General features: G+C 41.4%; 6 protein-coding genes across 9 annotated transcripts in view; 4 read left to right on the forward strand and 2 right to left on the reverse strand.

The window, feature by feature from the left end:
* LOC129749742 (valine--tRNA ligase) overlaps positions 1 to 5,286 on the forward strand; it is a 64,551-nt gene extending 59,265 nt beyond the window's left edge. For all 4 annotated transcript variants that reach the window (XM_055744804.1, XM_055744805.1, XM_055744806.1 and 1 more), the window contains 2 exons: positions 2,127 to 4,064; positions 4,127 to 5,286. In XM_055744804.1, the coding sequence (XP_055600779.1) occupies positions 2,127 to 4,064; positions 4,127 to 4,984 (2,796 nt within the window). In that variant the 3' untranslated portion in view covers positions 4,985 to 5,286. The remainder of the gene's footprint in view (positions 1 to 2,126; positions 4,065 to 4,126) is intronic.
* On the reverse strand, positions 5,099 to 7,424 carry LOC129749743 (rab proteins geranylgeranyltransferase component A). The gene is made up of 3 exons (XM_055744809.1): positions 7,231 to 7,424; positions 5,982 to 7,169; positions 5,099 to 5,923 (listed from the first exon to the last, which is right to left on the reverse strand). The coding sequence occupies exons 1-3, from the start codon at positions 7,277 to 7,279 to the stop codon at positions 5,304 to 5,306; spliced, it is 1,857 nt and encodes a 618-aa protein (XP_055600784.1). The 5' UTR covers positions 7,280 to 7,424; the 3' UTR covers positions 5,099 to 5,303.
* A 166-nt stretch (positions 7,425 to 7,590) lies between these two features.
* LOC129749746 (origin recognition complex subunit 3) lies at positions 7,591 to 10,923 on the forward strand. Its single transcript, XM_055744811.1, has 5 exons — positions 7,591 to 7,718; positions 8,513 to 9,117; positions 9,183 to 9,456; positions 9,516 to 10,621; positions 10,689 to 10,923. The coding sequence occupies exons 1-5, from the start codon at positions 7,692 to 7,694 to the stop codon at positions 10,783 to 10,785; spliced, it is 2,109 nt and encodes a 702-aa protein (XP_055600786.1). The 5' UTR covers positions 7,591 to 7,691; the 3' UTR covers positions 10,786 to 10,923.
* A 2,469-nt stretch (positions 10,924 to 13,392) lies between these two features.
* On the forward strand, positions 13,393 to 17,548 carry LOC129744501 (uncharacterized). The gene is made up of 3 exons (XM_055737054.1): positions 13,393 to 13,604; positions 13,780 to 15,230; positions 15,570 to 17,548. Exons 1-3 carry the CDS (start codon positions 13,545 to 13,547, stop codon positions 17,452 to 17,454), a joined length of 3,396 nt encoding a protein of 1,131 aa, XP_055593029.1. The 5' UTR covers positions 13,393 to 13,544; the 3' UTR covers positions 17,455 to 17,548.
* On the reverse strand, positions 17,506 to 18,343 carry LOC129744502 (uncharacterized). Its single transcript, XM_055737055.1, has 2 exons — positions 18,162 to 18,343; positions 17,506 to 18,106 (listed from the first exon to the last, which is right to left on the reverse strand). Exons 1-2 carry the CDS (start codon positions 18,174 to 18,176, stop codon positions 17,822 to 17,824), a joined length of 300 nt encoding a protein of 99 aa, XP_055593030.1. The 5' UTR covers positions 18,177 to 18,343; the 3' UTR covers positions 17,506 to 17,821.
* A 4,459-nt stretch (positions 18,344 to 22,802) lies between these two features.
* The window catches only part of LOC129743386 (pyruvate dehydrogenase E1 component subunit beta, mitochondrial-like), a 49,250-nt gene continuing 47,052 nt past the window's right edge, over positions 22,803 to 25,000 (forward strand). Inside the window, exons 1-4 of the mRNA XM_055735381.1 lie at positions 22,803 to 23,190; positions 24,312 to 24,473; positions 24,534 to 24,720; positions 24,787 to 24,997. Of these exons, the coding sequence (XP_055591356.1) occupies positions 23,005 to 23,190; positions 24,312 to 24,473; positions 24,534 to 24,720; positions 24,787 to 24,997 (746 nt within the window). The 5' untranslated portion in view covers positions 22,803 to 23,004. The remainder of the gene's footprint in view (positions 23,191 to 24,311; positions 24,474 to 24,533; positions 24,721 to 24,786; positions 24,998 to 25,000) is intronic.

Consider the following 25,000-nt stretch of genomic DNA (forward strand, 5'->3'; position numbering starts at 1 on the left):
CTTCATTACGAGAAGCAGAACAAGTCCTCAAAAACATGTGCCAGGAAGTTGTACCTCAACATGCTGACAAAAGCTGAATGCTGCATCATGGACGACGAAACATATGTAAAGGCCGACTTCAAACATATTCCGGTAAGGGTTCAGATGAATAGGTTATAGATTTAGAAAAAAGAATTGGAAAATAATATAATGGAGAAACTTGCGATATCTGTGGCAACTTAAAATATAACACATGTAAGCGTTGCTAGTCATTCGAAGGAGGTCGCAGTGATCTTGCTGTAGAAAAACTAAATAATGTTGCAGTGGTGTTCGTGGGGGTTAAGGGTTTCTCCTTGGCGAGGCAATAATTCACCAAGCCACCCTAACCCGGCGAACAACACGGCGAAACAGTTCGTTTGACAACCCGCCACCAGAGGGACTCTAGGAGATGTGAACCGCAACGTAGAGCGGAGTGGCGAAAACGTAAGGCGAAATGGCGAAGCGAAGAACGAGGGCAACGATCGGGGATGGTTCAAGGCCGGTCAAGAATCAAACGACCAACCATTTTTAAAATAGTTCACGAACTTATCAGCTCATAAAGTTTACACAACAACAATTTGGACTTGCTGAATTTAAAAGGAAAATTGGATACTGATCCTCTTTTCAGTTCTGTGAATATCATTCATCGAATAAATATCGTTTGAATGATACAAAACCACGTCGAGAGCCTTGAATCAAGAACTACAGGACCCCGCTGTTCCTAGTTTAAAAGGTTATTAAACTCAGCCTAAAAAACGCCGTGCGCTACGCCCTACTACGTCGACCGACAACCGTTACACCGTCGGGTTGACCTACAACTGTACCTGGTTCAGCACCCAAGGTGGGTCCAGATACGCCATAGCCACGCGCCGCTTCGCTTACCGCCGAAGAACCAACAGTGCCCGGTTCAACACCCAAGGTGTGACCGGGTACACTCAACGAGAACCAGCTGACCTCAACGAACCCGAGTTCGACGCCGAAGGAGGAATAAGGAGTACGTTCCCGTGAATAAAAGGTTAGATAGTGATAAGAAAGTGGTGGGAGAAAACTGCAACTTCAATGAAGGGTGATAATTGTTAAGCCTAGGAGTTTTACCTTAGTCTTCCCGAACTTCCCTGCAACATAGTATTTGAATGGTAAGCGTGCCCCAGGGATCGTTTGGGGTTCACAGCACTTTCTACCGATTGGCTAACAGCCGGTCTTACACACAAACTATTAGTTTTCATTTCATCGTGTATTTATTTATCGAAGAATTGACGAAAAGGAGAACGTTGAGAAGGTGAGAGTGAGAGAGTTTAAAAACGAGAGATGTGTATAAACGAGCGAAGAAAAAAAGTCAGTTTAGTTACGAATTTTCAGGACTATAGACGCGGTTAGTTGTTAGTTCCGTCGATGAAAGCAAAGAATCCGACAAGGTGTACATGAAAGAGTGCCTCCAGAAGCGACTGCTACCTCTCCTGAAGGCCCACAACGTCCCAACAATCTTCTGGCCGTATTTAGCCTCATGTCACTACTCCAAGAACGTGCTGAAGTGGTATGCGGACAATAAGATCAATTTCGTGCCGAAAATGTTCAACCTAACACTCTGGAGCTCCGCCCCATCGAGAAGTACTCAGCGATTATGAAGCAGCACGTTCTTAAACGACATAAAGTAGTGAAGACAGTCGAGGAACTGAAGAAAGTATGGTTGATTCACAGGTTGTGCCGAATCTTATAGCCGGTGTTAAGGCCATGGTGCGGGCATTTGCGTATGGACTGTAAATTAAATACGAGTGAAATGGTAAAATTAAGTTTAATAGTTATATTTCATATCCTGAATATGGATGAAAACTCGAGTTTTGTGTATGGCAATTTCATCGTGGACACCCTTTATCTTGTAAAAAGTTGTAAGAGAGTCAGGTACCAGGCTTATAAGTTGAAATATGAAATCTAATAATATAGCTCTATATCTTTACAAAGAAACATGCTATTCAAAGCTAGAGATAGCAGAGTTAATGAGCATATTATGGTTGTCGATCAAACAAATTTGATTCCTGTGTTTTTTTTTTATTCACATTCTAGAGAACTTTAAATTCTTAAACACTAACCAACCTCTATCTCAATTCCAGCGCAAGCATAACAACTCCAAGGGCCAGTTCGTGATGGTCATCCCGCCACCGAACGTGACCGGTTCGTTGCATCTGGGCCATGCGCTGACGAACGCCATCGAGGACTGTATCACCCGGTGGCACCGGATGAAGGGACGCACCGCCCTGTGGGTCCCAGGGTGTGATCATGCCGGCATTGCCACCCAGGTCGTGGTGGAGAAGAAGCTGTGGCGCGAGCAGAAACTCACCCGTCACGATCTGGGGCGCGAGAAGTTCATCGAGAAAATTTGGCAATGGAGAAACGAGAAGGGAGATCGGATCTACCATCAGCTTAAGAAGCTGGGTTCGTCGTTCGATTGGGATCGGGCCTGTTTCACGATGGATCCCAAGCTGTGTAAGGCAGTTACGGAGGCATTTGTGAGGATGCACGAGCAGGGATTGATCTACAGGAGCAGCCGGTTGGTGAATTGGTCGTGCACACTTCGATCGGCCATTTCCGATATCGAGGTGGACAAGGTTGAGATCGGTGGCAAGACGTTGCTATCGATTCCGGGCTATACGGATAAGGTTGAGTTTGGAGTGTTGGTGTCCTTCGCTTACAAAGTGGAGGGTAGCGGCGAGGAAATTGTTGTGGCAACAACCCGTGTGGAGACGATGCTAGGAGATACGGCCGTTGCGGTGCATCCGAAAGACGAACGGTACAAGCATTTGCACGGAAAGTTTGTGGAGCATCCTTTCTGTGGACGGAAGCTACCGATTGTTTGCGATGATTTTGTAGAAATGGATTTCGGTACCGGTGCGGTGAAGATTACCCCTGCGCACGATCCTAATGATTACGAAGTTGGTAAGCGCCACAATTTGCCGTTCATCACAATTTTTTCGGACGATGGTTTTATCGTCGGAGAATATGGAAAGTTTACAGGAATGAAAAGGTTCGATGCTAGGAAGGCAATTTTGGAGGCTCTGAAGGAGAAGGGATTGTATAAGGAAACCGTTGACAATCCTATGGTGGTGCCGGTGTGCTCACGTTCGAAGGATATTGTTGAGCCGTTGATCAAGCCCCAATGGTACGTGAAGTGCGATGATATGGCTAAAAATGCGACAGAAGCTGTACGTTCTGGAGAATTGAAGATCATTCCAGAGGTGCACACCAAGACCTGGTACCACTGGATGGACGGTATAAGAGATTGGTGTGTTTCTCGCCAGCTCTGGTGGGGTCATCGTATTCCGGCCTATCAGGTGTCGTTCAAGGATGCTAGCAAGAAACCAGCCGGTTTGGAAGAAGATTTGTGGTTCGTTGGTCGTTCGGAAGAGGAAGCGCTCGAAAAAGCTTCCAAGGAATTAGGTGTCGCGGCCAGTGCGCTATCCCTGAAGCAAGATGAAGACGTTTTAGACACTTGGTTCAGTTCGGGATTGTTCCCCTTCTCAGTATTTGGCTGGCCAGACAATACTGACGATCTTAAGCTGTACTATCCCACAACCTTGCTGGAAACTGGACACGATATTTTGTTCTTCTGGGTTGCTCGAATGGTGTTCTTTGGCCAAACGCTGTTGGGCAAACTCCCGTTCAAGGAGGTGTTTTTGCACCCGATGGTTCGTGATGCCCACGGACGGAAGATGTCCAAATCGTTGGGCAATGTTATCGATCCGATGGATGTGATTACTGGAATATCGCTTGAAGGACTACACCAGCAGCTATACGATTCCAATTTGGACCCCAAAGAAATCGATCGGGCAAAGGCCGGACAGAAGCAGGATTATCCGAATGGAATTCCCGAGTGCGGCACGGATGCTATGCGATTTGCGCTGTGTGCCTACATGAGCCAGGCAAGAGATATCAATTTGGATATTATGCGTGTGCAGGGGTATCGATTCTTCTGTAACAAACTGTGGAACGCCACCAAGTTTGCACTGATGTACTTTACCGGAGATGAAAAGTATGAAGTCGTTAAGAAGCTGGTAAGTTTTTGTTGGTTATTTTGGTGAAATTCAATCTTAATATTTTAAACTTTATTTTGCAGACTGGATCGGAAAGCAACATGGATTTATGGATTCTGTCACGTTTGGCCAACTGCATTGATGTGTCAAATAAAGGCTTCGAAAAGTACGAATTCGCTCAGGCCACCAACGCTTGTTACGATTTTTGGTTGTCGAACCTCTGTGATGTCTACCTGGAATGTTTGAAACCGGTTTTCGCCAGTGGATCGGAAGACGCCAAAGCAGCTGCTCGAAGAACGCTTTACACTTGTTTAAACCTCGGCTTAAAGCTTCTCTCACCATTTATGCCTTTCATTACGGAGGAGTTATACCAACGACTGCCGCGAGCAGATCAAGAGCAAGTGCCTAGCATTTGTGTAGCTCCTTACCCTGAGCTTGAAACCAGTAACTGGCAGAACGAATCCATCGAAAAGGATTTAATCTTGATCCAGCAGGCTGCCAAAACTATTCGATCTGCCCGTAGCGATTACAATATTCCTAATAAAACTAAAACCGAAGCTTTCGTCGTGTGTGGAGAACCAGCTGTTCGGGCTACTTTGGAGCGGTTCGCAGCCGATTTGTCTACCATGTCCTTCTCGCAGATCAGCATTATCGACGGTGAACCACCGGTCGGTTGCGCCATTTTGACAGTGTCCGGGGCTTGCGTTGTGCACTTGATGTTGAAAGGTTTGATCGAAGCCGATAAAGAGATTGAAAAACTGGCCAAAAAGAAAGACACCTTGACTAGCACAATCACGAAGCTGGAACAAGCGATGGGTGTGGCAGATTATGGTAGCAAAGTTCCCGAGGAGGTTCAGAAGAACAACCAAGAGAAGCTGGACCAATCGAAGGTCGAAATCGAGCGCATCATCGCCGCAATGGAAACCCTTAAAACGATGTAAACTGGACAGGATCAAACAACACGAAAAAATTCACATCAAAAGCATTTTTTGGTCATTTCTTAAGCAATTTACTAAAGTTCGGTGCTAACAAAAGTTAAGTACGTGAGAGAGAAATTCGTTTTATTTTGCAAAGCTGAAATTAGTTTATTTATTGCCACGCATTTTAATCGGTGTTTTGCGAATACAGAATCATTGCATAAGTATATAATATCAAGAGAAGTACTGTTACAACATTTAATAGAAGCACACTGTAATCGCGATATGCTTAGAGGATAAAGGAAAAGCTGATAGCGTAAAGCGTCGCCCCGTGTTGGTTGTTTTATTTCTGTTGTTCGACACATTCTGCCGCACTTTCCACAGTGGCCGGATCTTCTTGTGCTTCTTGTGCATCCGAAATGGTTCCTGGTGTGCCGGAGTTATCTTCCTGGCATTCGCTTCCGCTTTCCACTTTGCCATCCTCTGCCACGGGATCACCAGTGATGACATCGCTCTGCTCTTTTGCTTCCTCCGTCTCATCACCTATGATGATCTCTTCTGGATCCGGGGCACGTGGTAAAAATTCATCATCAGGGTAGATTTTTTTGAAAATTTCTTTAGCTCGCGATATGCTCTCGTCGTAGTCCAACTCATGCAGCGGACCACACGACAGATGAATGCCTTTGGGTAATGCTGATCCGGGTTTCGTTTCCCGCTCCTGACAACCCGTGCAGGTCGGAATGTTAAAGTACAGCTCGTACAGAATGGTGGAAGTGTTGTTTTCTTCGGTACTTTCCACCACGACGTTTTCCGTGTCCGGTACCGATTGTGGCGGCTGTTGTTCAGCCGGAGGTTTCGAAATGGCACAGGCTGGTGCCTCCGGGTACAAAATTTGAGTCACGTACGGTTCCAGATCCGCCTTGGGATCGTTTCCGATGGCTCGGGCCGTCACGTGGATGAGATCTGAAATTTTAAAAAATGTTTTAGTTTGAGATATCCCCATACGTCTGAAGCGTCTTACAAATATTTTTAGGAACGGTTCCGCTGAAATGAGCTAGTTGTAGTACCGTGGCCCCATCTTCGTGTCCTTCGACCGGGGGAAGCTTCATGAGAGCTACACCGCCGCCTCCCATGTTCTGGGAAGCCCCACCAAGAGGAACGTTGGTCAGAAACACGCCACGAGCCATTCGACCACATGCTTTTCGTTGAGCTTGTGGCTCAGATTCACTACCGGTTTTCGTGAAAACATCCTCTGCTGAAACATATCCATGTCCTATGACTAGTTCCTTAGCTCTGATAGTTTGGTTGCCACACATCAGTGACTGGAAGCTGGATTCACCCGAATGTAGGTTGATTCCTTCGATAGGTTTACCTAAGCAGTAAATTCCACCGAAAACGGCACAAAGGCGACAGAAACACTGAGGAACTTCGCCACAGCCATACATGGGGAACAGGAAAGGACTGTTTCCATATCTGCCAAGGCTCAAGAGGAATTTTTTGACCCCTTCCAATCCTTCTCTGCAGCTGGTGCGATCATTCCCCATCGCAATGGTATAAAGCAGATAGTGGATAAGATTGGGCGTTAGTTTGTGAGTCTTCAAATACTCAAGGAATGTTTTGCCCTCCAGATCTTCCGGTTTGTGGTCACTATCACCTTCGCTACCCTTCTCATCCCAACTAGCGCATGACTGAAGGAATTTCATAAGCAAACGTTTCTCGACCACGTTTACATCCCGACTGGTGAAAACATCCGATCTCGAACAAGGAACCGTTAGAATCCGTTCGTTCCAAATCGTAGCCACTCGATCCACAGCCCGAAATTCTGCATACCGACAGATGTTAGAAGATATCAAAAGCTCCACCATGTCTCCCCTTGAATAAAGCAACTTCGGTGCTAAGTCTACGTTGAAACGTCGGAACTCCTTAATGATCATCTCCCGGTTCCAACCATCTACGTTTCCCCGTTCCTCGAAGTTGAACCAGCCCTCGCTGACATTCTCCACCAGTGTTCCCCTCTTTAGTGGGACAAAATTTGGCCGCACTTCAAGGGCTTCCTGTGGCTTCGGCTCCCTACATTCTTCCGCGTACCGATGCAGACTTTCCAAATTGTAGGACGCCCAAAAGCCACCATAGTAGTCGTTACTATCCAGATGCAATACGGTTTTACCGATCCGACTGGCTGCCGCGGCCACTATCGATTCCGTGAGACCTTGTTGGGGGGAAAAAACAGGACGTAAAATTTGTATTCAGTTATTTTCATCATATGTTACCTGTTCCCAGCACTATGATGTCGAACTCAGTGGGAAGATCATCATCCATGGTTCTAGCTACCGGAAAGACACTAAATTGTTGGCTTAAAAACGAAAGGCAGCTATTGTAAACTTTCTACAAAATGTATAAAAAAAATCGAACGATGAGTAACTTTTTGCACTGCGACTGTGACTAGCACGAATGAAAAGCAGATAACGAAGAAAGGAGGTTGCCCGCCCGGGTGGGTGGGTTTTCGCACTCAATATCCCTTTTTTCGAATAAACAAACCAGTTTATCCGGGACTCGAACCATTTCAAAAATCCCTTTTGTTCCCAAATTGTGGCTTGTCGGAGTTCGCTGATTCTGGAAAAAGCGCGAAATTTTAAAGTGTTCATCAGCTGTTTTGTTTTCGTATGGTGTTCTAAATATTCAGCTGTTAAATCGTAAATTTGTGGTATTTTTTAGTTAAATTTAACAGGATATGGATTCAACCGTGTCAGTTTCTAAGGTAAAAATAATTAAACTTATAGAATTAAACCCTGTACTGTATTGAAACCATGGGAGATTCTTCTTATCAATTTTATCTATCAACTCTTTTACCTTTTACAACAACTTTTACCTTTTGTCTATTTAATTCATATTTTTTTATTTTTAAGTTCTCGTGAAGGATAATGTATTAAATATAATTTAAATAATCACAAAGTTCTTTCTAGTTCAATTTTTTTGGTATCATTAAAAATCTTGAAAAAAAAATCGTTGAAAATGACATTGTGTCTTATTCATTAAAATGGAACTTCTTTTTTTCATAAGCTTTTTTTTTTAAACGGCTCATACCTACCTTTAGGTTTTAAAGAATCACACTCTTTATTCTCAAATTTATAGTTTTTTTCTTGGTCTCGGGACGTGAATGTCTAATTATTAGTTAAGAATGTCCCAAATTAATAACTTCAATAAATGAAGTGGCCGTTATTCAAACCTCATCCCTTACCTAAAATTTATTTAATACTTTACCCGTTACGTCGCCGCGACTACAAATACAGAATAAGAAAGAAAACACACCAGATATTGGCACAAAGACCTTAACGAGTAAATGGCCTTATCAAAATGTACATGTAGATAAATAAAAAAATCTTCCGTTCAACGTTTTTTATAAAACTAATCTAATGTCTTCTTCTTTTTATAATGCAACCCATTCTTCGAAATTTGGTCTTTCGATATTTTTACACGTATTTAAAAATATGACCGTTCTAAAGAAACATACTAATTATCATAGTAAAATCTACCATAAACTTAATTTTCCAGGGTGTGTTCGTGTTCAAGAACGGTGCCACCAAAGCCAAAAGTCGTCGGAAACCGCAGCCATGCAACAGTCTGCTGAGCAAGTCGACAACCGATATGTTCTGGTACAGGAACTATCGGCAGCTGTGGGCCACGATCCAGGATCAACTGGATCGGCTGCAGTCCAGCGGGTACGAGAAAATCCTAGACGATCTGTTGGCCTTCGTGGAGGGATGTTACCAGAGTTTCGAGTACAGTGGGGTGCTGCCGACGGCTGCTCTGCTGACTGGAATAAACCAAATCGATCATCTGTCGCAGTTTGAGAGCCTGGCGGGAAATATTAGGAACAACACTTACTCACTGGTGGTGATGCTGCAGTCGAGGGACTGCCCGAGTATGAAGGTTACTGTTGAGGCCATCGTGTCAGGGTTTGTAGAAGAGCAGCGCGATGGAGAGGACAGCGTTGAGGGACGGCAACTTCGTCGAAATCAACTCAACTTAGGAGTACTCAAGGAATGGTACTTGGAAAAGCACAGGCGCATGGAACGGAAACCTAACCTGAGTATAATCATACCGGACTTTGAACTGTTTAGTCCAGATGTGCTTCAGGATTTAATACTGGTTTTGAAGTAAGGTTACATTTTTTTACAAAATCTTGTTAGAATAACCAATAAGTTGAAATTTTTTCTTTTAGCTCTTATGCGCCAGATCTCCCATTCGTGTTGATTTTTGGGGTGGCCACGTCGGTGAATACAGTCCACACTGTTCTTCCCTATCATGTAACGAGCAAAATAAAGCTTAGTATTTTTCAATCAGAACCCTCGATAGGCAACCTGAACAAGATTCTGGACAATGTACTTTTATCGCCGTTCTGTCCGTTCCATCTGTCAGGGAAAACTTTTAAACTTCTGGTTGACATTTTCCTGTTTTACGATTTTTCTGTCAAAGGCTTCATTGAAGGTTTTAAGGTAATATGTTCATATTTCAAAAGCATAGAATTTTTTAACTTTTAATCTTATCTTTCTAGTACGCTCTGATGGAGCATTACTTCCAAGGATCAATCTACGCCCTTTGTAGTGCTACCACAGATCAAGAAGAGCTGGAAGAAGCGGTTGAGCAACTGACCGCAAACGATCTTGAAGATATTCGACAGCTTCTGTCTTTTCGTCCCCTAATTGAATCACTCAACAATCCTCAGGAGGTTGTGGATTTCCTCACCAAAGACGATTATCTACGCAGAATGTTGCCCTCGTTGCTGATCGATGTGCACAATTTTTGGTTCACATTCCACTGCTCGTTGGAAATGCTACAAGTTCTTGTCCAAGATCTACCAAAAACGCCACTTGGGAAGCAACTGCGAGAGTTGTACGAAGTTTGCATCTCCACCGACATTACTCAACTACCGGAATTCAAAGAATGCATGCAACTTGTCGCGTTCATGTCCAAAGAAGAAATGCTCAGCAAATTATTGAAAATGTTGGAGGTTGTTCTCAAATATACATCGCTCAGCGACGAGGCTAGCATAAGGGGCAGATTCAGTTTCGACATTGAACCCCTCGAGCAAATGAACAACGATTTAGAAAAATTTGCCAATGACATTGCTGCGGCAGGGCTGGAGCTGATACCGGCCGCAGAATCGCTAGACCAAAGTACCACATTTATTGCCTCTCCCAATATGAGTCGGCAACAGTTGAAAGAGAAGCTTTTGAGCGCAGCTCGTCAGCCGAAACTGGAATCCGACTTCACAAGGTCTATCAACAATCTAATGACCTATATCACGGAAAAAATCTTCGGGAAGCTACTGCGTCCTTTCAACCGTGGGCCCCCACTTATTGAGCTATTTGTATTCAACGATGCAGCCAGCATTCGAAGGCATATCGTGGGCGTTCCACGTGCAGCAGTTCACACAGCTCTGAACAATCCACACTTTTATCTACAGTGCGGGTGTTGCAAACTACAGGAAGATGCATCTTTGATTCCGACCTTGCCAGATTTGTCGGTGGCCTACAAGTTACACCAAGAGTGCGGTAAAATGATCAATCTGTACGATTGGCTGCAAGCTTTTCGCACCGTGGTGGACACGGCAAATGACGACGATGTTGAGTTAGAGCGTCCCGTTGATCCGGAAATACAGTGAGTGATGAAAAATGTTTAAATGAAAATGTAATGTAATAACTGATTTTTTAAAATTATTTTTCAGAGCACGTTTTACGCGCGCAGTTGCGGAGCTTCAATTTCTTGGCTTCATTAAAACCTCGAAAAGGAAAACGGATCACGTTACACGATTGACGTGGTAACACCTTGTCAAAACATGATCCGCACTCGTTAGAGGAATTATTGAGTAAGATACTCAAGACTGTCTTGAGAAATTATTGTGTAATTCGTACCTGTCTATTATTTATTGTGCCCTACACAATCTGGTTCTTATAACTAATTTAAATCGGTTTCTTTATGAAATTTTGAATAAATTTGCCTTCTTTTTTACACTTTCGGTGTTTTTCATTGTTGGTACATAATACAACAAAATAGCTTTTCAAATGAAAATACATCGGATCCGAAAGTTAACACAGATGAAACTTGTTTTTTTAAAATAGGAATTTAAAACTATCATTTAAGCGGGCCATAGACTACACAAATGGCGATTGTTTTTTTTTTTTTTTTTATTAATTAATCTATCTGGTCTCTTGTTGCCATTGTTTGACCAAGCTTAGTGAGAACTTAAAAAAAACATTTAAACATTAAATATCAATCTTGGCCGACTCGATGAAATCTGCGATGCTTTTCATAATTTTCAAGTTCATGTTTTTCAGGATAGTCTGAAGATCGGGAATCATCCCTTCGGATATAATAGTTTGCCACATATTTCTGCGTTGACCCTCGAACCTGCTGCAGGCGAATATAAGATGGTCCGGTGTTGCTGGAGATTCTCCGCATTCACATGTGTCTCTCTCAATGATGTTATTGCGAAAAAGGTGTGACGGGATACGAGAGTGATTACATATCAGTTTTGATAAAATAACCACCTCCCGCCGAGTTAGGCTGTATCCAGAGAACCATGGTATTGTTGAAACATGTGGTAGAAGGTTGTGACAAAATCTACCTTTAATGCCGCTGTCCCAAGAGATTTGCCATGCTTCCAAAGCACGCACTTTGCACGGAAAGTTGACATCGATGCTGGATAGTGGGTAACTAAGTACGGAACCACATTGACCAGCTGCTTTAGCTGCTTGATCTGCAGCTTCATTGATTGGAATACTTTTATGTGCCGGAACCCAGAGGAAAGTAACGGTTGAACCAAGATCTTCTACCATTTGAACCGTCTTCTTTAGCTCAAACCATAAGTACGGCGTATAGGTGTTAATTTTGCAGTTCTGAAGGCTTTTTAAACAACTCAGGCTATCCGTTACGATAACATACTTGCCTACAGAGGATTCTGTTAAACTTCTCACCGCATGCAGGAGCGCCAAAAACTCGATGAAAAAGATTGATAGTTCAAGTGGTGTTTTGATTTGCGATATTGCTTCAAACTGGCTGTTGACTACCGCAAAGCCAGCGAAACGACAATCTTTGGAGCCGTCTGTTGCATACAGTGTAAATCCACTATATTTTCTAGCCAGGTGTTCTTGCACTACTTCGGCCGCGCTCGAACCACATTGTTTGTTGTGTACTGTCAAATCGATATCGAGTTTTTTTTGTTGTACCCTTCGCTCAAAAGCAAAACAGGGTAGAGTATGAAAAGGTGTAAGGTATCGAGCAAATCTTGTGAGCTGTAGAATTTTTTTCCGAATCCAACTATTCATATTGCCTCTTAACGTAGTTTGCACATATTGCGTATTCCAGTCTGCGTTAGAGTACCTTCTTTCGACGAATTTCATAACTGCCATGTCTCTCCTAGTACTCAGAGGCATCAGCCCACTCAGCACCTCGAGCGAACCAGTATGGGTAGTTTTCGTAGATCCTAATGCTATTCGAATGCAAGCCCATTGAATCCGGTCCAACACTATGGTGTCTTCTACCTTTGCATCGCACATGAATATTGTAGCATACTCAAGTACTGGCCGAATGCATGATTTGAAAATGGTGATCAGCGCTGCAGGGTCAGCACCCCAACATTGTCCGGCTACGGACCGCATGAAATTCATATAAACAGCTGCACGCCGTTTAACGTATTGGACATGTGTGTGCCATGAAAGTGAGCTGGAAAGGTAGAGACCTAATAGTTTCATTGTCGGCGAATAATGCAGATTCACTTCTCCGACTGATATCTGGGTTATCAGATTCCGATTATAGCTTCGTTTCGAGAAAACGGTCACTCCACACTTAGAAGCAGCTACAGATAGGCCTAGGTTATCAATGCCGTTGACAACGTGGTTAATGCCTAATTGTACTGCCGCGATTGTATTTTCTATGTTTGGCTTGCGAGCGGCTATTGTAATATCATCAGCAAAATCAATGAAAGTAACATCAGGAATGAGTACATTGAACAGCCCATTGATAAAAATGTTAAAACATAGAGGGCTCAGCGGGGAGCCTTGTGGTAGGCCTATCCATGTGAATCGTCAAATGGCGATTGTTTGATCTATGCTCGCCCACACACGATACAAACAAATTTCACACAAACACACATTGCTGGCGAAAACACCAATAGCAACAAAAAAAACCATTTGGAAATTTCTCTTCAAATTTATGTGTTTCATATCTATAGAAAATGTAGTACATGCAAGAATATTTTGCATTTTGTATCGTATACGACCAAACGAAAACGCGCCCGAGAATTGTAACCTCGTGTAACCTTATGTGGCGCGAAAGCATTCTGAACGCCTACCAAAACCTTTCGAACAGTTTTATCTGAACGCAGTCCCGTGGGTTTTAGCGCTCATCGACGTCAAAAAAGAAAAAGAAAACAGTCACAATATTTACAAAGTTCATAGTGCAGCGCCAGCAAATTTGTATAAGTTAAGTTTTCTTTCTAATTATACGCAAAAAATGGTTAATTATAGTTAGGATACTTATAAAATTGTACAGTAAAGTTTGTAACAAGTTCGTACAAGCCAAAATGGATGAAGAATACGACATCTACGGTGATCTGGAAACGTTTGAAGCAGAAGCGGAAAAGGTAATTTAAAACGTAGAGGGTTCCCTTCAAGTTAGGGTGACCAATATTTTTTTTTTAATCTCCCGTTATATAGAAGGAAATTAATGATTTCATCATAAAATAAAGCTAATAGTGACAATGCCGTGAAACACTAAGCGTTTATAACTTATGTTTTTTTTTTCAAATTTGCATTCAGGAAAATAAAGTTGTACAAGATTTGAATGCCCAAATTGAGGCCTTAAAAACTCAAATCGAAGAAAAGGAAACCGAAAAGCAGGTCATAGCCGGGAAGAACGAAATTCTTCTCGAAAACATATCTTCCTTACTACTGACCGCAAAGGCAGAGTTGAAGCGAAAGGATGCTCTCATCGCAGACATACGCCGCGAAAAGGATAATGCCTTGTTCCGGCGAGGTGGTGGCTCGAAACCGCCGCGAATGTATGATAAATATACTCAAACAGGACAACGTATGATTAGTTCGTCCGTTCAGACGGAGGAGGTTAAGCCAAAACCACGAAAAGAGGATCCGATCCGGGCACGGTCAGTCGTGAGAGGTGTCGTTAGAGCAAGGTCAATAAGTAGAAGTAAATCTAGAGTGTTCGTCAAACCTGCAGATCGTACTAGGGAGAACGGCTGGAGGACACTTCGTGAAAGATCCCAGATAAGAGACAGACTCCGTTCTCCAAGTCGAGTTGGTTCCAGTCGCTTCGACAAGAGTCGAGCAATTCCGGATAGGAAGCGGGAAAGAGAACGAGAGCTAGAACGAAAGGCACGTCGAGAAAGAAGGTCGCCCAGTTTCGATGGAAAGAGACGGCCATATTTCAAAAGTCCTATCAGGGTTGCGGCCGAGGAAGATAGTGTTCCTGATTCCGCTTCTGATATTGAGAAAAATAAGCCACTTATACCTATGAACACATCAGAGCTGGATCGATTTGTCAAAGAAATAGGTCGACCTAAATCTCGTTCGCCGAAACGGGATACTTGCATGAGCAAAAGGAATTATCGCGACCACTTGCCTCTCACTGATTCCGCCCCATGGAATAGTACTAAACAGAAACGTGATAAAGAAAATAAAAAACAAACGAAGGAAGTTTCCAAATCAATTCAGATTTCAAAAATCAAACAGGAGACCGAGGTTATTCAATCTGACGAGATAGGTACAACTGCATCCGGGAGCGGTGTTTCTCCTAATAAGCACGACGACTCGGTGGAGCAAAAATTGCTTCTGCTCCATGGCACCGAGAATAATGGAACACCTAAAGCCTTAAATCAAACGATGCAAACTCCCTCGGAGCTACTGGCACATCTGAACAACAGTGCTGCTAGTTCAGGTAAACCTGCATCAACGTTTGAGTCACCGCTTCCTCCTCCGATTGTGGCCCAGCAGTTTCCTGCGCAACCTTTAGAACGGCCACCCATTAAGCAGGAAGTTCCGATCGAAACACTGGTTACATTGGACGACGAAAACGCTCTGCTGAATGATAGCCGAGAGTTGAAAATCGTCGAATGTGAGGATCTACCTGGCAAAGACGAAAAGGGCCAAGAAAAGATTACATCACAGGAGGTTAACGGGCAAGAAGAACTGGAAGATGGAGAGGTGCTGTCACCAAAATCCTTGGCACATGAAATCGATCTGGAGGATGTAAGGTAGGTTTCAATGAATTCTATGGTATATTAATCTCTAATTTGGGGTATTGAACAGTCATATGAATCTAAATTTTCCATTGAGTAAATTCATGTAACCGTTGTAACTTGATAGCATACATTATGGCGTTTTACTACATAAGCTACTCGAAAAGCAGTAGACAAGTAATAATGTTCTAAGGTTTGCGCCAGAAATATGTTTCTTGCTTTAGCGCAGTTTAAAGCTTAGTTTGGGGTAAATCTTTCTTAAGTTGAAGAAAAAATTATTATTAGGAGAAGGTAGTTTATGTCGATTGCAATATCGCCCTTCAAAGATTGTTGATTTTATTTTTCTATTTTAAGCTTACCGGATTTCGAAGCAGTTAGATCTCAGAGAAGTGACCGTTCGACAAACCACAATCGTGTATTGAAATCAGAAGTTGTTTCCAAAACCATCGATCATTCCAGCCGAACGCGAAGAAGTTCTTTGAGAGACAATAAGCAAGCTTTCTCCCCATCAAAATCGAAACAAAAATCTCGCACCGTCTCGGAGAAGTCCGACACATATTCGAGCGCAAGGGGTTCGTCTACTCGCAGTCATCGAAATCGCAAGAAAAGCGACACCTTTAAGGACCTGTTCGGTAGCGATGATGCCAATTCAGTGGAGAATTTAGAAGCGATTAAAGTAAAGCTGTTGGAGGATGAAAAACGTCGCATTGAACGTGAATTGGGACAGCTTGAGGTAAAGCTGGATATCAAAAAGAAAGACTCTCACAAATCGGATTCAAAGGTAACTGCAGAAGAGGAATCGGAATACGGAACTAAAGAATGGAAATCAAAAGAAGTAGATAACAAAAAATCAGCAAAACATACAAAGTTAGAAAAGAAATCTCCGAAATCGAAACATGAGTCAAGTAAAAAAGTTGAAGATAAACCTAAACATAGGTTCCGCTCGAAAGAATTTTCACAGACAGAAGGTAAAAAAATCAAAACGGAAAAATCGGATGACAAACCAAACCCGCAATCAACGAAAAATAAAGTTGGTAATGTGGACAAGCCAGCAAGTATTTCAACGAAAAATGAAATTATGAAACCAGTAAAATGTGAACCACATGATGTGGTAAAACATTCAATTGCAGAGAAAACCGAAGATGTAAAACAAGAAAAAGATGAGGTGGTTTTAAGAATTGTTAAACTATCCAGTCCGTTAACTTCAGCACAGAGAAAAGTTGAAATAGAGCAGAAAAGTGGTTCGCAATCAAATGATGGTTCGAGTTGTGAAGGTATCATGGTTGGAGATACTAAGAAAAATGAAACGATCGCAACATTCGAAATGATCGTTAGAGCCGATGTAGTGGAGGAACAGATGTTGACAACAACAGAACCTGAAGTGGAAACGGTTCCAATAGAACAAAAAGTTTCTCATCCAGATTTTCTAGATGGGCAAGCTACACAACCGATATGTACTGAAAAAGTTGTTCCTTTGTTTGATGCAAGCATACAAGAATCCAAAATTGGTGTTGAAGAAGAATCGTTACCAGAGAAACACATTTCTGGAAACATTGAGCGGAGCAATGATACTGGAGATAATCAGAACCTTCGCATGGTCATCGAGGAACAACAAATTGAAAACGTTGCAGTTGAAAATCCACAAGTTCTAGAATCAAAAGAGGAAGATTCACCGGAGGTGATCGTAAGCGAAAATTTCGAGAAGTCTGAAACGGAAACAACGAACACAGTTGATCCACTACTGAAATCCGAACTGGCTAATAGTTCCCTAATTTTGGATCTAACTACCGATACGGTAGATGACCAACCCATAACCGAGCAGTTCAGCGCCAAGCGAAAACGTGATACGGATCAAAAGCTATCCGATAACAGCAAAAAGCAAAAGACTGAACCTCTCCACAAGGAACCAGAAGAAATCGATCAGCTCGAAGCAGAGCTGGAAACAATTTCCGGCGGAAATGTTAGTTCAGTTGCTGAGACCAATGTTTTGCCAAATAATGAAGAAACTGTGATGAAACCACCAGAACCCGTTATCCATTATATATCGCCTGTCAAGCAGATGGCTTCCCCACAGCAACCGTACACAGAGTCTCCCTCCAAAGGCGTGTGCTCGACGAAATTTAGCGAATATAGGATCGAGGTAGTTAACGAGACCGAAGCCACGGTTTATCTAACTCGGAAGAAAAAGAAAAAGAGCAAATCCAAAGATGTGAGTCTCAATACCAGTGGCGGCAATTGAAATATTCTTGTATTTTTACCAAGCTGTATTGAAACTGTTTGTGTTTGTTCATTTTGATTTAATAAAAATAAATCTTTAAAAAACGATTGGATAACTTTGGTCAATGTTTATTGCGAATTCATTTTAAACTACCAAACTATGAAGGGAATAAAGAACTTAAACTAGACCAAACGCCAATTCGAATGAAGAACTTGAACAAGGGATCACATCATAACGACCGATTCGTTCGGTCGAGCTATTCAAATGCTTAAACCTAATATGTACCAAAATATGAACCATTTTGATCAATTATCATTCGAGTTGGCCGAAATAGTATCAAGGTAAGGAGCAAAAAAAAAAATTAAAACTCAACAAATTTCTTTTATGACTACCAAAGTTCGGTTTGGACGGCTTTGTCAGCAGTCCGAAGGACTAGCGATCGGATACTTTCTTCATCGGTTGCCAGAGTCGGTTCCCCGACTAGAAGCTGCTGGATGATCTCATCTCGTCGGCGAATGGCGTTGAATTGTGTGGAGGAAATCGAATTCCATTGCGTCATGAGATCTGTTTGTCTTATTGCCAGCTGTATCCGTTGCTCCTCATGTTTCATCAGTTCCGCTCGAAGGCGCTCTCTTTCCTCGCGGAGCGCTCGAATCTTTAGAAGTTTGGCTTTCTGGATATATAAACGTGGTTTAATATTTAGTCGTTATGGTAGCTTTCTATTTCACCTTTCTTTTGTCCATATTTTGCTTATATTATTGCTTATTTGTATCTGTATTCATCACTAAAAACTTACAAAAAACAATCGTAAAAAAGTGCGCTCGTAAACGGCAGTCTCGTGTTTACATTTTTAAATTTTCTGGAGAATGAACCATCCTAATCGAAATTGGATCACGTTCACAAAACATCATGAGTTAAGCTCGAATATCATTTTATTTCGGATTATGTAAATGTTTGAAATTGAAATTTAAGCTTTATGGATCACTGGCAGGGGTGCCAGGTGGTTTCGTCAAAAATCAGGACAACGCGAAGTTAAAAATCAGGATTTTTCAGGACACCTCTTGATTCATGAAAATAATAAGGATTTCTGCTTAGATTGCATAAATAAAGGCGCAATACTGGTGCTGTAAACGCCTTGATTTATGCAACAACAGTACGCAGTTTGTTTTTTGGCCGGTAGTTCATATCGAAAAACACCACTTAAATGTCAACTGAACCGAAGATTACCATCTGTTGAATGGGTTTAACTATTGTATAACCTATTTATTCGAATTTTTCATAGTTTAACTACAAATTCGATCATATTTAAGAAGTTTTTATGAAAATCAGGACAAATCAAGACATTTTTGGGACAACCTTTAAAAAAATCAGGACAACTTGAGAGTTTTTGAAAAATCAGGACGGTCTCTCGAAAATCAGGACAAATCCTGATAAATCAGGACACCTGGCACCTCTGATCACTGGTCTGTGCGAAACAGAGGTGCCAGGTGTCCTGATTTATCAGGATTTGTCCTGATTTTCGAGATCGTCCTGATTTTTCAAAAACTTTCGAGTTGTCCTGATTTTTGAAAATTTGTACCTAAAATGTCCTGATTTGTCCTGATTTTCATAAAAACTTCTTAAATACGAGTGAATTTGTAGAAAATCGAATCAAAAGGTTATAAAAAAGTTAAACCCATTTAACAGATGGTAATCTTCGGTTCAGATGATATTCAAATGGTGTTTTTCGAAATGAACTACGACCAGCCAGCCAACAAGCTGCGTACTGTTGTTGCAAACACCAAGGCGTTTACAGCACTGTATTGCGCCTTTATTTATGCAATCTAAGCAGAAATTCTTATTATTTTCATGAATCAAACGGTGTCCTGGAAAATCCTGATCTTTAACTTCGCGTTGTCCTGATTTTTGACGAAACCACCTGGCACCCCTGGTGCGAAAAGCCCTCCAAAATAAAAATAAATAAATCTAGAGTTTGTTTTGATTAGGTCGTATGAACCAATATAATCAAAACTGAGTTATCTACTGCAAACGATTGATAAATATGTATTCTATGATCGGTAAAAATTTGGTTTCATTTGATCAATGAATAACTTTATCAGATTGATTTGAATTTAGGACGTATAATGACTTTTTAATTTTTGAGTGCAATTTGGTTTTTGCGTCGTTTTGCGCTACCGTGTATTGCCGTGATGCAAAACGACGCAAAAAAACATTTCGGCGATTCGGTTTATACGACGTTATGCATAGTCGCGGAATTTGCTTCAAAAATTTCGGAAAATTCATGTGAAAAAGAACTAAAACTGTTTGTGAGAGTGATAACAACTATTCTTGCATAATAAATGGCTACAAATTGTTGTTAGGTGAGTACAATAAAGTTTCATTACCGATGTGTGAATAGCCAGTACTATTTTCTCATTACAGGAACAGCCAAAATAATGAAAAATGAACGATACCCACTCTCGCACTCCTTGAACGGACAGAGGTGTCAAAGGTGGTGGTAAGAAAAGTGCAAAAAATTCGCAATGGATAGTCCCACAAAGTAATAAATCCGGATGTCTTAGAGCGGCATCATCCCATGTAACTATCGGATAGGAGTATTGTTCAAATATTTTTTTCAAACAACTCCGAATGGACATAGCATAGATTCGGGCCAAAGGAAGTAGATTGTGGAATCAAACTAATCGATTGGCGAAAAGGACGTTTGCGCCTAACGACAAATGTAATAGGTCGTAAGTACATTTTTATTAATAAGAACTAATCTAACGCAAGTTTTGAGTACATCAACATGTTCTCCTTCTAGTTTCTCATTGAATTTAGAATTTGCGGACGAATTTGACAAACAGTCATAAAATACAAATTAAAATTGTTATTCAAAACTTCAACATCGATTTTCTCGAAACACATCGAGTGGTTCATACGACCTAATCAAAACAAATTCTAGAAATATTTCATTTTATTATGTTTTTATTTTTTACGAAAGCGATAAGCTGAGAGCTAGGACCAGAGGTACCAGGTGTCCTGATTTATCAGGATTTGTCCTGATTTTCGAGAGACCGTCCTGATTTTTCAAAAACTCTCGATTTGTCCTGATTTTTGAAAATTTGTCTCAAAAATGTCCTGAATTGTCCTGATTTTCTTAAAAACTTCTCAAACATTATAGAATTTGTTGTAATATAATATTTAACCCCATTTTAACAGATGGTAATCTTCGGTTCAGACGATATTTAAATTGTGTTTATCGAAATGAACTGCATGCCAGCCAAGAAGCTGCATATTGCTGTTGTATAAATTAAGGCGTTTAGAGCACCTATATTGCGCCTTTATTTATGCAATCTAAGCCGAGCTGCTTATTAATTCCATGAATCAAGAGGTGTCCTGAAAAATCCTGATTTTTAGTATTGCGTTGTCCTGATTTTTGATGAAACCACCTGGCACCCCTGGCTAGGACAGTCAAAAAGAAATTCGCTGATGCAGCATTTTTTTTACTTTTCGACAGAAAAATGAGCACTTTTTGAAAAGATTTGTAATCGTTTATGATAAAAATTCGTGCCGGAACCAAACAAAATCAACAAAGCTATTGTTTTATAGATGAGGCATGCTCAGTTTTGTGAAACTTGTCCAATGCAAAACTCTCTCAAAGACTTAAAAAAAGCTTTTAAGAATGATCATTTTAATAAAACAAAATTTGGTATCTGCTGACTGGTCGGTGATTATTGATCAGATCAATTTAACATTTGAGCGCTTTTTTGTTTTTTTCTTCAGTTTTCCAACCCTGGGCTGAGAGCACAAGCCTGAAGTATAGCTCACGCGTCTAAACCCAAAATTAAATTTGACCGAGGTTCAAAACATTGTTAGATTCTATGAACTTAAAGTTAAAAGGAAGAGCTATTAGAGTTAAAGAAGTTAAAGGAAAAAAAAGTCCTCCTTGCGATGGTTCATAACGGAGTTCGAACTGCTAACTCAAACAGAGGTGCCAGGTCGTTTTTTCAAAAATCAGGACACCGCCAAGAAAAATCAGGATTTTTCAGGACACCACCAAATTGGTGAAAACAAAATGCAGTTCTGCAAAGATTGCATAGCTAAAGGTGAAATATAGGTGCTGAAGACGCCTCGAATTATGCAACTGTAGTGAGAATAACCTTGGCTAGCCTGCAGTTAATATCGAAAAACCTCATTTAAATGTCATTTGAATCGAAGTATCTCATTGGTTTAACTGGTAAAACTATTTTATTTATGATATTTGTTTGATGTTCTCATCATTTAACAATAAATTAAGTTATGATTTGGATATTTTTTAAAAATCAGGACAAATCAGGACATTTTAAGGGCCATTTTTCAAAAATCAGGACAATTCAAGCGTTTTTAAAAAATCAGGACGGTATCTCGAAAATCAGGACAAATCCTGATAAATCAGGACACCTGACACCCCTGAACTCAAAACTGATCCCTTTTTTCCTTTGGCGAGGTAGCGAGCCTGAGTGTTCATAATTATTTTTATCTCGTCTTGCTCTGTCTTGTTTACATTTGACAGTTTGGCCATTTTGAGTTTTTATGCTAAAGTTTCCATCCTACTGGAGTACGTTCTGAGACTATCTCTCTAGATTTGAAATACCCAGAGCCCGCCTACCTTTTACTCAGACGTCGCCACATGTATGAAGCAGCCGACGGCTGATCTTAATGAACTCAGATATCAGCGGAAAAATTACTCAGATGTCAGAAAATTCGCACTCAGAGAACTCGAGTGCTTGAAGGCGACAACTGAGTAAATGTTGATCAGTTTGTGCGAGGTAGTCGGACTTGGTTTGTTTTTCTGCGGCAAAACTAGAAAACTTACATGGTGAATATTCATTTTAAAGGTAATTTCTAGGTATTAATTCGATTTTATTTATATTACAGGGTTCTGAGACGAAATAAATTTGCCAAAGCTGAATCTGGTACGGCATACTGGGTCCTGGCCCGAGAGACGAAACCCGACGGGTGAAAAAAAAATTTCAACAAACTTGAGGATTTTTTGAAAATAAAGGTGTATGGACATTATTTTTACTTTTGTTATTTATCAAATCAACAAATCCATCATAAGTATGAATAATAATACAGGTTTCAACAATTCTAGCATGAAAAAAGCGGCCAAAAACCGCTTCAGAATTATTCGCGCATTCTGAGTAACCATGACTCAGTTGTCGTGAAAAGGGCTGTTAGTCATTTCTGAGTAAAAGCCGTTTAGTCAGAACTGAGTAGGTGCGGTTTTGGCGACAACTGAGTAACCGTCACTCTGAACTGAGTAGCTGAAAGTTAGCGAGATATATAACAGTTGACCCTTTCAGTTCCTCTTTTTCGAAAAGAAGCATGCACAGAAAAATCGGCAAATTCGCATAATCTGTCAGTCGTCAGCAGTCGCCGCAGCGAAGAAACGGGAATCTGCAAAATTGGTTGATTGGCGTTTCAGCTCCGCGGATAAGTTTTTCCCAAATCGATTCTTGCCGTGAAAGATCTTCATCGCCGGTGCCTCCGTTCCGCGTTGTGTCTTGTGTCGTGTGGTTTGTTCTGTAAAATCCCTTTGGATCGGTGAAAATGATGCTGGCTTCCAGTGTTCTGCGAGGAATCGGGCGTCGTTCGATCTCGACCTCGAAAGTCCTTTCGGCTCAGCAGCTCACCGTCCGCGATGCCCTCAACTCGGCCCTGGACGAAGAGATGGAGCGGGACGAGAAGGTGTTCCTGCTAGGCGAGGAAGTGGCCCAGTACGACGGTGCCTACAAGGTAGGTATCTCTTCCCTGGAAGCGTGGGCGGAAGCACCAATAATTTCATTTTTTTTTTCATCTATGCTGCCACAAATGTTACGTAAACACCATTTGAGAGATCTTCTTGTGGCATTCGACTATGTAATACATAAATGACGCGTATGTGTGTATTTTGCTGACTGATTGCAATCTTTTGAAGGTTATCAGGAGGAGTTGGTTATCTATTTCAGTAGAATAATGAGAGGCCTGGTGAAATTGTTGAACAATACCTACCAAGTTACTTTCAAATCGGCATGCAATGATTTTTTGTTTAGGTCATACCTACTAAAAAGGCATGCTTTTGTACCAAACATTGTTTAGATGCACAATGTTATATTCCATACTGTTTACCAATTCATCAGAATCGTTGCAATATTTTGATGAACGTATTTTGAAAAGATTCCCTGTTTCAAAGTTGAATGAAATCGAATTGGACGGTCGTCTTGAATATAGTCTTGTAACTATTGTTTTTATGAATGCTTCATCATCATCAATAATTTTCTAATCTCACAATAACTCCAAGCCCTGGGTGTTGTTCATAAATTATCCTCCAGATCATTCTGTTTTTTTTTTCAAAACTCAAATGACTATTGTCCTTTAAGAGTTTCCATTCTGAAAAAGTTCCAAAAAGGGGATGTCAAAACTGCTTTCAATCCCAAACATTATTTACCTAGTATGAATTCAGGCGTTTTTTTAAGGATCCTGAAATTTGTCTCGTATCCAATGGGAGCCACTACAAATCAAGCAGTGCTACTTTGTGTCAGAGAAGTAACGAAGTTGATCGTAAAAACTATGAAGAACAGCAAAAATACGTCCAACAAAACATGCTGTAAAGAAAGCGAGTGCCGGACGCCACCGCGTCCAACAAAATGAGAAAAATGCACTTGCCATGAGAAGTGTTTCTCAAGATAATGCTTACCTACTTTTGAAGTTCTATTTTAGGGTCTTCTACCACAACTTCCTAATAACACTAGACATAACACTAGACATAACTTTCCTCCGAATTTGAAGTTCTGTTTTTAAGATTAAATTCTCCAGATTGCAACTTCTGCTTTTAGCTTATCAATACGTTATGGTAAACATTTTTTTTTCGATTCCAGGTATCCCGTGGACTTTGGAAGAAGTACGGCGACAAACGAGTAATCGACACACCAATCACTGAGATGGGTTTCGCCGGTATCGCTGTCGGTGCTGCTATGTCCGGACTCCGACCGGTGTGCGAGTTCATGACCTTCAACTTTTCGATGCAGGCCATTGATCACGTTAGTAATTTGAATAATTTTTAATTTCATACAAAAGACGTGTTGATCCTCTAACCATAGGTTATAAATTCGGCTGCTAAAACATTCTACATGTCGGCTGGTACTGTAAACGTTCCAATCGTTTTCCGGGGTCCTAATGGAGCTGCTGCCGGTGTGGCTGCCCAGCATTCGCAGTGTTTCGGTGCATGGTACGCACATTGCCCGGGTCTGAAAGTTCTTTCGCCCTACGACAGTGAGGATGCCAAGGGCAAGTGAAAGTCTGTTTTCTTGTTTTAAGGCGAGTCATTAAGGTGAAATTGTGTTCGCTTTACAGGTCTCCTGAAGGCAGCCATCCGTGATCCGGATCCAGTTGTTTTTCTGGAGAACGAAATGGTCTATGGTGTCAGCTATCCGGTTTCGGATCAGGTTTTGGATAAGGAATTCGTTCTACCAATCGGTAAGGCTAAGATTCAACGACCAGGCAAGCATTGTACCGTAGTGGCGCACAGCAAAGCTGTCGAAACTGCGATGACGGCGGCCAATGAGCT

Source organism: Uranotaenia lowii, chromosome 2, assembly GCF_029784155.1.
Source record: "Uranotaenia lowii strain MFRU-FL chromosome 2, ASM2978415v1, whole genome shotgun sequence".
Classification (NCBI taxonomy): Eukaryota; Metazoa; Arthropoda; class Insecta; order Diptera; family Culicidae; genus Uranotaenia; species Uranotaenia lowii.

What these genes read in the sequence shown, in the direction of transcription:
- LOC129749743 (XM_055744809.1), bottom strand. Translation starts at nt 7,279, where the DNA reads ATGGATGATGATCTTCCCACTGAGTTCGACATCATAGTGCTGGGAACA. An exon ending in CATCATAGTGCTGGGAACAG is followed by an intron (nt 7,170 to 7,230) that starts GTAACATATGAT and finishes CCCCCCAACAAG; the next exon opens with GTCTCACGGAATCGATAGTG. An exon ending in AACCGTTCCTAAAAATATTT is followed by an intron (nt 5,924 to 5,981) that starts GTAAGACGCTTC and finishes TTAAAATTTCAG; the next exon opens with ATCTCATCCACGTGACGGCC.
- LOC129749746 (XM_055744811.1), top strand. Translation starts at nt 7,692, where the DNA reads ATGGATTCAACCGTGTCAGTTTCTAAG. An exon ending in CAACCGTGTCAGTTTCTAAG is followed by an intron (nt 7,719 to 8,512) that starts GTAAAAATAATT and finishes TTAATTTTCCAG; the next exon opens with GGTGTGTTCGTGTTCAAGAA. An exon ending in GATTTAATACTGGTTTTGAA is followed by an intron (nt 9,118 to 9,182) that starts GTAAGGTTACAT and finishes TTTTTCTTTTAG; the next exon opens with CTCTTATGCGCCAGATCTCC.
- LOC129744501 (XM_055737054.1), top strand. Translation starts at nt 13,545, where the DNA reads ATGGATGAAGAATACGACATCTACGGTGATCTGGAAACGTTTGAAGCA. An exon ending in TTGAAGCAGAAGCGGAAAAG is followed by an intron (nt 13,605 to 13,779) that starts GTAATTTAAAAC and finishes ATTTGCATTCAG; the next exon opens with GAAAATAAAGTTGTACAAGA. An exon ending in ATCGATCTGGAGGATGTAAG is followed by an intron (nt 15,231 to 15,569) that starts GTAGGTTTCAAT and finishes TTCTATTTTAAG; the next exon opens with CTTACCGGATTTCGAAGCAG.